Below are 12,062 nucleotides of genomic sequence, written 5' to 3' on the forward strand. Positions count from 1 at the left end.
CCGGTGGCATTTATTGCTATAGCCTAAAGTTTTCGTTATTACTGTAAACAACTTCGTATGAATTACCATTTACAAAGTCTGCCTATTTTGTAAATAATTGTAAATAGTAAAGGAAAATTAATATCATTTTTTTTTCAATATGAAATACCGAGTATGAAATGAATAGTTCATAAAAAATGTAAAAAAAAAAAAAAAAAAAAAGAAAATGAAAATGCATATTCTGTCTATATTACATGTGTACATTTATTTTCCATTTACTTGAAAAAATATTATGAAAGCCACCCTAATTTTTCATTTATTATTTAAGACAAAAATAAACATTCTTCCTATTTTGACCTGATTCTCATTTTTTCCCCTTTCAGTTACAAATGATGTTTTGGGTCTTTGCAGTGGTACTGCAGAACGTAAGTGCATTGTCATTTATATATCGTTTCTTTTTAATTGCAATATGTAAACCTTTATGTATTATGATGTAAACATGCACGTACATAGGGCAAACCTTTGTTATCTAAGTAGTCATTTTTGTTATGTGAACGTGAATCATAAAACTTAATCCTTCTAAGTATTAATCTTAAATAGATTGATATTAAATGAGATTAGAATTTGAGTAACTAGAACTCAGTCTAAATTTGCCGACTTATTTAAATTTCTTTTCTTCCTGTTTAAATTTCAGATCACTGCCATCATCTTTGTCCTTCAGGAAAGTATGATTGCGTAAGTCATGACCATACTGATAACCATGGTTGCATTTGTTATCCGGCGGACTACTGTGACAATACAGATTACCCTTGTTCACCCTTACACTGTCCGCATAATGAACTGACAAGATGTAACGGACATAACAAATGTGAGTGCTATTGCAGCCAGGACAGTCATTGTGAGAACTGTCCAGAGCAGGGCTTCTGTATAAACGAACAATGTGTCTGTGAATCTAATAACTATTGCCCTGGAGGAAATCAATATTATTGTCTCAAAAATTTCCACTGCCAGCATAGCGAACAGAAGAGGTGCAATTCGAATGACAGATGCGAGTGTTTTTGCAATCAAGACAGTGAATGTAAAAACTGTCCTGAGAAAGGATTTTGTGTTGATGGTCAATGTGTTTGCGAGAGTCATGATTACTGTGCAAAAGGAAATCATTTATACTGTATGTATCTAGATGCAACATGTATCACGGGATTTACAGCCAAGTGTAATGGCTCTAATCATTGCTACTGTGCGTATGTCCCTGATACCTGCTCTGGACACGATGTCAGTAAATGTTATCATCTGAAATGTAGACCAGGAGAGAAGAAATTCTGTGAAGGTAGAACCTGTACATGCAAACCATTGGACTATTGCAAAAAAGGCGATACTGATTGTGGACACAAAACTTGCGATGGTACCTTGGGGGAAGTGACTTTATGCGGGACCAATAACACCTGCCAATGTCTAGCTATTCCAGATTTCTGTGGAGGCAGGGACACATCCTCCTGTACACACCTAACGTGCAATCAGTACCAGGTGAAGGTCTGTGACAACGGAATGTGTAAATGTCAACTGAATCCATGTAAGTGAAACAAATTTTTTGAAAGTTTTTTTATTTCATTTTTTAATCAATTTTTATTCCTAAAAAATTGTTTTAAAAATAATATCAACTGCTTTATTATTCCTATTTACATTTCCCTTTAACTTTCCTTAGCCAATCATTATAGAAATAATTCGACCGACAGAATAGGTATTTTGCATATATCGTGGAATCATTTGAAATCATGGGGAACAATGTTGGTAACCATGCAAAATGTTGTTGGCTCGTGGTGACATAATTTCGAGATTCCGTACATTGTACATACGAAAGATTCAACGAATAGATAAATGGTGACAAAATCATTTTTGTGGTGATGTAAATTCGTGGATAAGGGTGACCTACGAAGTCCACTAACATAGCTCCCCAAGAAAAATGATGATGTAAATGTAATAAGATGTTAAATTAATCTGATGGATTTTTCATCCCATTATTCATAAGCAAGAAATCTCTACCTACCACCCCTCGGGGGGAGGGGGTTACTGCAGAGAAATAACATAATCTTAGGCGTTCTCGTTATGGACCCTAGCAGCACTGTAATGTAACATCCCTGCATGAAAATGTATACCATTTCCTAAGCGACAATGGACAATACATTCTCAATTGTAATTCTTTTTATATACCTGTGAACATTATCGAACGCCTCGTTGTAAACCAAAATTGTCATTAAAATATGAAAGGCAATTTATGATATGTTGTGGTTTTGGGTTCAAATCCCACTACAGGATTTTCTCCTAGACCGTATAAATCAAGGTCTCGTGTCGATACATATAACGGTGACGGCTGATGATTGGAAAAAAATATTAAAATACATAGGCTTCTAATAAATAACAATATTACATGTACTAGGTTGGGTTTGCCAAGATACTTATAACAACTTATATATTTACATTTTTTTTATTTCCTATAGCCTGTGATTCAAACCAAGGATTGAATCACACTTGTACTAGTGCCAACACTGTATTAGAAGAAAAGGATTCAAATGGGTCTAAAATATATAAAAACTGTTCGGATGATATCCACCTTTTTCCTATTTGTTTAGACGGGCGATGTCAGTGCATATTTTGGAAGGTATTTAATTTTTTTCTGTCTTCTTTTGTGGTTGTTTGCTTCTTTTCTCTGTTTTTAATGCTTATTTGGTTGTTTATTTTTTTTATTTTTAAGATTATCACATTTATTAATTTATTGTAAAAATTTGAACATTTACAGTTTCTCTTGCCTTTTTATGTCTAAATGAGCTATAGTAGGTGAAAAGTAAAGAGTAACAAATATTAAATTAAGAAATAAGCAATGTGATATTCAATGGATAAAATACATGAAAACATGACTTAAAACTTTCAGCAGATATATCGACGGGATGAAAAAATTAAGGAAAAAAAAAGAAATGAAATGTTTATTGGAGGTAAAATAATTGAATTGGTCCGTTTCACGACAGTTTGTCAATGGAGAGGGCAAGCGAACGCCTTTTTTATGAATGGCCAAAATAAAATTAATTTGACAAGCAAACCTAAATTTGCTTAAAATATTACAATAATATGTACAATGATTGTCAAAATCAGACCCGATCTGGATGAAAAAAAATTAATACAAAATAGATTGTGCCAGGCTCTCACCACATGTACTTACTTTAATCACTGCTCTTTCAATGAACCTAAATATTTTCTTTTATTATTATTTTTTTTTAAATTTGTTGACAAGAAGATACGAAATACAAACTTGTAGACAGAGTTAAAGAAAAATATTTAATATGATTCTTCAAATAGTTGGCAAGAAAAGAGATTTCATCCAACTCGGGAATAGTAAATAATTATTAAATAACAACTAAACCATCAATTCGGTATTTTGAATAATATATATTATGGCTTAGGTTGTTGTTTTAAACTTCTTGAAGCTGCATCAAATATGGTTATATTTTTAGACACCAGCACCGCCTTCGCCCACGACAGTCTCTACAACATATAAAAGTGGTAAGCAATGTTCAGATAAAAAAATATATTTACGCTGAAATTTTACTATAGTTAAAAAAACTTTGATACTTTGATTTTCAAGGAAAAATCAGATATTTAATTTTGTTCAATTTACCAATCCGATGTAACTATACTTTGGAAATTGAGCCTACTATCACAGAAAACATCAACACACTTTAATTGAAATTCCTTGTGAAAAATGCCAAAAACAACCATTACATAAACCTACAGTATTGGTTACAAAATTTAATTGTTGCATTAAATTACCGGTAAAAACGAATACTTAAATACTGGAATATCCTGCCAATAAATAATGAATTCAAATCGTTATGTGTAACTCAACTGTTTATCGATCTCTCACAGCAAACACAAGAACTATATTGAAGTATTGATTACTGATTTGAATACGTGCATTTAAATTAAGGACCGAAAAAAGAATTTTAAAATAATGGAATATCGTGCTTATAAATATTGCATGTGAATCCTTATTTGCTTTTCAACTGAGTATCACTAAAGGGAAACAGAAAAATCAAAAGTAACAAAATAACCAGATCTCACTTAAAATATAAACATCCTGTTACTTTTGCTGAATCCTGTGGAAGCTAATTAGCTGTCAGAGGTTGGATCAGGTACTAGGGAGGAGTGAGCTCTTGCTGCTGACCGGTCACACCCGCTGTTTGTTCCTTGTCATGAACGGAAAATAACGGGAAAATCCGTCGTCAACTCACTGTATTAATAATGAACTAACAATTAGTATGAAAAACGTCAGCGAGCATTTGACTCAATGATAAATTATAATTGGTGACAAGGTCATGGTTTCGACCAGAGAACCTATGAAATGATGATTTTAAAACGAGACTGCTGATATTCTTGTTTCAACAATTTGTTTGTCAATCAGAAATTGTTCATACGTAGAGCATGTTCTAACGTATCGAATCAACTGAGATATGCAAACTCCGTATGCAGGTGATGAAGGTATATTGCTGCATAGGTACATGTAAGGGAAGTTGACGATAGAAAAGTTAAAGTCATCAAGTTTATCATAGAGCGTGGTTGTTAGATTATCATGAAAGTCTTTTTCAATTAAAATATCTAAGTATGAAACAGATGTGTCAGACTCTGTGGTATATTGTTTCTCAAGCTCACCAGGATATATAGTATATAGGAATGGAAATTGCCATTGTTAATTGACAGATAGATAGATATATATATATATATATATATATATATATATATATATATATATATATATATATATATATATATATATATATATATATATATATATATATATATATATATATATATATATATATGTATATATATATATATATATATATATATATATATATATATATATATATATATATATATATATATATATATATATATATATATATATATATATATATATATATATATATATATATATATATATATGTCAATTAACAATGGCAATTTCCATTCCTATATACTATATATCCTGTATATATATATATATATATATATATATATATATATTATATAGTTTTGTGCCATGCGGATTGTGGGTTATTTTGCGTCTTTTTCACTCACGTTGTGGGTACCATGGATGGTTTATGGGTCATTATATATTGACCCACAAACCATGTGCCTAAAATTTTGTTTATGACAATAATATAGTAACTATATTCATTTTTTACAAAAAAAAATTTTTTGACCCATAATTACACAATCAAAAAATGACCCACAATGCAATTTTATATATAAGAAATCTTACCGCTGAGTACATCGGCAGGATTTTGCGCGTGACCCACAATATTTTATATACTTTCCCATGAGTATTGAAGTGATAAGGAGAAACGGCTAGATTTTATAGCCTAATTTCAGTGATTCATTGTTAAATTGTAACGATTTTTTTTATTTATATGTGCGAGATTTTATTTTTGATGTACTACATCGTATAAATCTACAAAAAAAAAATAGTCTAATTTATATTAAAACTTTTTATCGTACGATAGTTGTGTTCTTCCTAAAGTTTATATATCTAAATATGAATTCTTATAAAGATGTGAAAGAAAGCTTCAATTACACATTTTTGAAAAAAAAAAAAACCCGACTAAAATGTTTCTATAAAGATCGCGCGTGAGATGTGAATCGCGATGTTTCAATAATTAAAAAAATACGTTAGGTTGAAGTCTCAGAAAATCATTCACAACTAAGTCTTTAGATTTATTCAGAAAGAAAAATCACACATTAAGATTTAAGGTAAGTGTTATCAAATCAACAATTATTTAACATTTTATAGATTGAAAAGTATATACTCAGTATCCGACGGTGTTCTATATATCCAATGTATTGACCCAGAATAATGTATAGTTGCCTGTATTTGGATCCCGCAATTTCTATATCTTTTGGGAGGTCAACATTACCGCTACATTGCAAAAAAATTTCAATTCATTTACGCTACATTTCTTTGAAATTAGATTTCAGGTGATCAATACCGCTAAATTTTATCAATAAGACTACTGCCGATTAAAAATCATTACCGATACATATGGAATCAGCCAGGAATGGCACAGAATTATACTTGTATACTGACCCACAACTCGCTTCTGTACATTGATCCCGCAACATTATATACATATACTTATAGTTAATGACCTACAATTCTATCATACATACCTATATAAATCTTAAACAATATAAGTTAATTTAAAAAATATATCACTTATGACAGAAAATGTCTCTTAAAATAAAAGTTGGACTACGTAATATATGCTTGCTTTTACGTGTAAAGAGTAAAACACATTCTGCTGCATCTGACTTGTTCTATAAGACATAGACACAGCGGTTCTTGATCATGCACAAATAAGAAAATATTATCGCACTCTGTATACACTTTTCCTACCGGAGTCGGTGAGATTTAATTTCCTAAATGTGTATTAAATCGTCCACTATTGCCTATTGACGAAATATAAGCTTTACAAAACATGTAGTGAGTCAAAATTATTTATGAAAAAAATGTTAAAAACGTCAAGCACCTGTGATATGGAATACCTAATACTAACAATCCAACAACCAAATGTGTATATATATAGTAAAGTCAGAATTTCAGAGATGTGATCGATTAAATCCCTATACGACAATCTTTAAAGAGAAATATTAAATTAATCAGATGTTATGTAAATACTAATTGTTTTAAATCAGCAAAGTCGCTATATTTAAATTTATGTTTATATATTATTTAGGACCTTCTCTACACCGGTGCAAAATACTTTTAAGATAGGACTTTCCTGTAAATTACACAGTTTAAATCAATCTTGTTTCATAAATATCAAAGATTTTTAAAACAATAACCAATTAAAACATGTATATGTACATTGAAAAGGCAACGAATTCAATCTCTTCGGAATTAAGCCGCAACTTCTCCGTCCTTTCCGACTAGCGGAAAAACAACTTCGAATGTATAGGCGTCGGAACCGGGGGGGGGGGGGCTTAGCCCCCCACTTTTTTTTCCAAATATATACTTAGTATAGACATTGAACCTTGTTTCGTAGGTTTACCCCCCCCCCCCACAGTTCCACAAACACCTCGAAGTATAGGTTAAAAATGGGTAAAGTTTTTGAGTTTTGAAAAAAATTTAGGTACTAAATTCGAATGTTTACCACCCCCCCCCTTTTTTTGTTTTTTGTTTTTGCTTGCCAGGTTTTTTTTTGGAGTTAAAAAAATTTATTACACTTAGTTTCATAAATATCAGAGATTTTTAAAACAATAACCCCCCGAATTCAATCCCCACTTTCAATTTGCTTCCGACGAAAAACAATGGAATGTATTGCTTAAATAATAATTGAAATACCTTTTTATACTACATGTAGTATGTGAAGTATGGAGTTTAACTTTGATATTACCTAAAATATACTATAGAAGGGACTTTTTTAAGTTATTTATATTCATTCTGTCCGACGGGTATATTCTGTTTTTGAATAAACTGGAAAGATGTATATTTTTTAACATCCGGTTATGTTAATACATTCGAGGCACTAAAAGCTAGCACACTAGCCTGATCCCCTGGCTCATCCTTGCCAAGGAGTACAGAGACAGGGAACCAGCTGCCGACTCGCACACTAATCTCAGACGTCAAAGGTGTTCTACCATCTTGCTGATTCAGTCATGTGATCATATTTGAATTTCATTCAAATGTTTACCTTTTGAAGACCGATTAATTTGAATTGTGGTACGCACAACACTAAGTTTTTGCTTTCAAAGACTATTAAGAAATGGTTGTAAATTAATTAAAAGCAATATACATCGAAGAATTAGACAAATTAAAAAACCTTTTTGATGAACTTTATGCATAGCGAAATATAAAATGAGTAACTACATGTAGGCAGTTTCCGGCGGAGAAAAATGTATCGATCTGATCCGTATTCCTCCACCTATCACACCCGAGGTTTGAGTGGACGAAGCGGAGTCAGCCGAGGATTGTCGATAACACCCGAGGTTGTTTTTCCGACCTTTTGACGGAAAGAGCCGAGATGGTGCGATTGCTCTCCGATCAGCGGAGAGACTACCTCGAATGTGTTACAAAATCGTTCACTTCTTTTCAACAACATTCAAATAAATATTTTGTGGCTTCTAATGTGTAGATTCTTGTCCATACCTTAAAGAATGTAAATTAAATATTACGCAAAATTTGCAAAGGAGGGGATAATCAACTGAATACGAAGCGACTCCATTTTGCATAAAATTTTAACATCTGCTGCTTTTAATACATTTCACTGATAGGCGTCGGAACCGGGGGGGGGAGGACTAGGATTTTCGTGTTTGGGAAATAGACATACCCTTTTTTTTTTTTTTTGCTTGTCGTGTTTTTTTTGGAGGTACAATTTTTTTTTTCACTTAGCCCCCCCCCCTCTTTCAATTTGCTTCCGACGCCAATGCATTTGAGGTGTTTTTTTCGAGCTTTACAGAGACAACAGATGGACTAATGGGCACTTATGAATACATTTAATATGGCATTGGAAAATGTACTAGTATTTCAATCTTCAAATTAACTTAATTCCGTATTCCTTGAAAGACGGTATTATATACTTGGAAGTTTTTTACAGTCTTCGGACTATGCACTTCCTCTCTTTTATGATTGGTAGAAATTTCATGATGAGAAAGTTTTCAATGGTTGAAAGACTGGTCTCCACGTCCCACAGTGGGATTCAAACTTTCCTTATTTGAAGAAGGTAATGGAATCAGCCGAGGTTTGCCAAAAGCTCTCGGACAGTCAAAGTTTACGGAGATGACAGAGCGACAACCGTGGTAGGGCTGATGACAGTAAAAAGCTAATGTAGAAATACAAAATCAAGAAATTCAAAAGAACTATACGGCCTGATAGGTGAAGATCAGTTTACTATTTAAGATTGTTGCTAAAGACGGTCAGCTTTTTAAAAAAGTTCTACTTGTATGGTTAAAAAATCAAAGTTTTTGCAGACAGACGGGTGGACAAAATCATTATGCCCAGATCTTCGACCTTCTGGTACATAAAAAGTACATGGAATATAATGAGATATAATCTCACAACTTTTAAAAATTCATGAGTTTGGCAAATGTTATTTTTCTTTGAGGGTGTAGGATTATAAGCTTCACACAGAATAAAAATATATAAGCGATTGAAACCGGATGCAATGCAGCTTAAACATGTACCTGAGTGCATGACAGGTCGCTAAAACAACTCACCATTATGACTATGGACCTCAGTCAGAATTAATGGACTCACCATCGAGAAAACTCGTATTCACACGTACGAATATTAATACGAGGGTTGTTCGAAAAATTCATGGACGATGTCGATCTTCATTATACTACTTTCAAGAAATTTAAAATAAGCTCAACATCATGTGTACAAATATTTGTTTTGTTAATTTGTGAAGTATCGTTCCTTGGGCTTCGGAAGCAAATTGAAAGGGGGGGGGGGGCTTAAGTTAACCAACAAAAAAAAGGTAAATCCCAATTTTCAATGCCTATACAATAGTTATTTTTGCAAAAAAAAGGGGGGGAGCTAAGCCATCATAAGACTAAACTTTTGTCCCCCACTTTTACTGAAAGTGGAGAATATTGCTTTTGGTCCGTCCGTCTGTAGATCTGTCCAGCTTATTTTCTGTCTGTCTGCAACACTTTCTTTTTTCGCGCGATATCCCGAGAAGCTTTTGGGTTTTTACAATGAAATTTTCTATAACAACTTCCCCTGGTGTAATTATAAGAATTCTATAAATTTGGAGGTAAAAATTTCATAGGGTCAAGATCGCAAAATCATAAATTCTGTCTATTTTAACACTTTTGTTTGGGCGCGATATCTTGAGAAGAAGTTGAGCTTTTGCTGTGAAGTTTTATGGCACTCCCTAAAGTTATTGCCCAAGAAATACCCCTATTGATTTTGGGGTCAAAAGGTTAGAGTTGAAATTTCATACATTCTGTTTGTATATAAAACTTTAATTTCCGGGCCATATCTCAGGTAGCTTTTAAAGTTTTTCAATCTAATTTTATATCTTAACGCCCCATGGCCCCGACCATCCCCCTTAAACCGTCCCCCCCGCCCCCCCCCCCCCCCCCCCCACCCCCGCCATCATAACATGCTTTTCTTTTTTCCCGTAAATCATAAACAAGTAAGGAGACAAAGATTCTGAAAATTAGCTTGTGCTGATTCAGTCTTCACCACAACAGCATATTATTCAACATCAATAAAACATTAGCTTAACTGTACAAATCAAAAACACTTTTTATTGTTAAGAATACAATTCAATGAAAAGGGAGAACCAAATCAATATTCAATACAGTCAATTTATTTTATCACTTTACATGGTCAATTTGGTGTTACGTACTTTGAATTTAAATTCGACTTTAGAAATGTTTATGCATCTACCCGTTTTAACTGGACTTGTGTATATATTAACAAGATAGTGTATCCATATGTATATTTACATCAGAGCGGGGATATTTCTAGTGAGCATTGGCTCACAGACTTCTTGTTGGTGTTTGGGTTAACATTTTTTGCTCGACTGAGCTGAAAGCCCGTGGGCTTTTCAGATCACATTTTGTCTGTCATCTTTCTGTAAATTTTTCACATTTTCAGCTTCTTCTTCTTCTTATAAGTAGATCTATTCAATTTCAACCAAGCTTGACACAAATCATCCGTGGATTAAGGGCATTAATTTTTTTTCAAATGAAGGACCGTGCCTTCTTTCTAGGAAGGTAGTTATGAATTAGTGAAAATTTAGTGACATCTTTTAAACATTTTTGTCTCTACAATAGGTGATCAAAGTTTTTCATAGAATATATAAGAATTCTTTCAAAATCTATTGAGATTCTGAAATACGCTTTTTTTAAACTTGTATCTAACAACGTACTGCCCGGCTATTAAATTGCACTGTCACGATGACCCACAGTCATATACATGTAGTGCTGCATATAATTCTGAATGTCGGCTGCTAGTGAGTGTGAATCGTGCATGCTGAATCTGCGAATTCTCCGGCATTAGACTGACTTGAAGAATCGAAGTGCAATCAACACTTATCTTTATATTACCCATGGGAGTGGTGCTTGGCAAATATCAATGATGTCAGCAGTTTTGAGGAAAGGGTGCAAAACTTTTCAAATTACAAATTAAAGCTTTAAAACTTTATTCTCAGACAACAATTTGAGGCCTTAATTAAATAATTTCAACATTTTTTTTTTGGGGGGGGGGGGGGGGGGGGGGAGAGAGGGATTTCAATATCCTATACGTACTCAATAATATTGATGAGTAAAACTATAAAATGGACATATGGCAGGGAATAAACGAGTAAACAATAAATAAATTAAAGTAAAATAATGTCGAAGGTGATAACACAAAGTCTGCGCAGCGAGCTTCAGCATAGTTTATGAAAAATAATTAAAGAATGTTTTACTGGGGTCGGAGAAAGAGAGATTCTTTGACTATTTTGACTATTTTAAGAATTCATATCTCTTAATTAAACATCCTCTTTAAAACAACCCGAAAACACGTTATAATTAAATTGCAATATAACATTTTATTGCAGCTGGTTCCATGGAGTTAAGAAATGCCACTTGTGCTTTGAAAAAAAAATTATTTGTCATTTAGTAAACATGCAATCTCATGAAATCTATATATTATATTTTATTCTCGATTTGAATACGATTTTCGTGGGTACTCACACGTATGATTGATATACACAGAGAAATTTGTATTTATGAACTTACAGTAGCTCTACACAGTAGCTTATTAAATATGCCTACTTTACAAGTTTGGTTGAATTTCACGTTAATAATATTAACATTTTATAGTGTGTAAGTGTTTGAAAGACTGTGTGTATTTCAAGTTAAAACATTATTCAAGAGAATTATTGCTGAACACCACTAATTCCGTATCAGATGTAGCTACATAATTTCGGGAGGGTTCGGGCTTCATTAAGAAGCTTCAATGGATCGATTCCCTCTCTGGGAGTAAAATCTTTTGATGTGAACTTTGAAGCGACATTTCATATCAACAAGTAGCCCTATAG

The 12,062-nt window shown here is 32.8% G+C and overlaps 1 protein-coding gene across 1 annotated transcript; it reads left to right on the plus strand.

The window, feature by feature from the left end:
• Positions 1 to 361: 361 nt before the first annotated feature.
• Positions 362 to 2,797, plus strand: LOC134250532 (tenascin-like; the record flags this gene model as incomplete). Its single annotated transcript, XM_062732894.1, has 4 exons — positions 362 to 404; positions 674 to 1,549; positions 2,475 to 2,635; positions 2,774 to 2,797. Coding segments are annotated over 4 exons (1,104 nt in total), but the record flags the coding sequence as incomplete, so codon positions are not given.
• Positions 2,798 to 12,062: the final 9,265 nt, after the last annotated feature.

The sequence above is a fragment of the Saccostrea cucullata genome, unplaced genomic scaffold (genome assembly GCF_032062105.1).
Source record: "Saccostrea cucullata isolate Sc308-1 unplaced genomic scaffold, CSIRO_AGI_Scuc_v1 ctg1628, whole genome shotgun sequence".
NCBI lineage: Eukaryota > Metazoa > Mollusca > Bivalvia > Ostreida > Ostreidae > Saccostrea > Saccostrea cuccullata.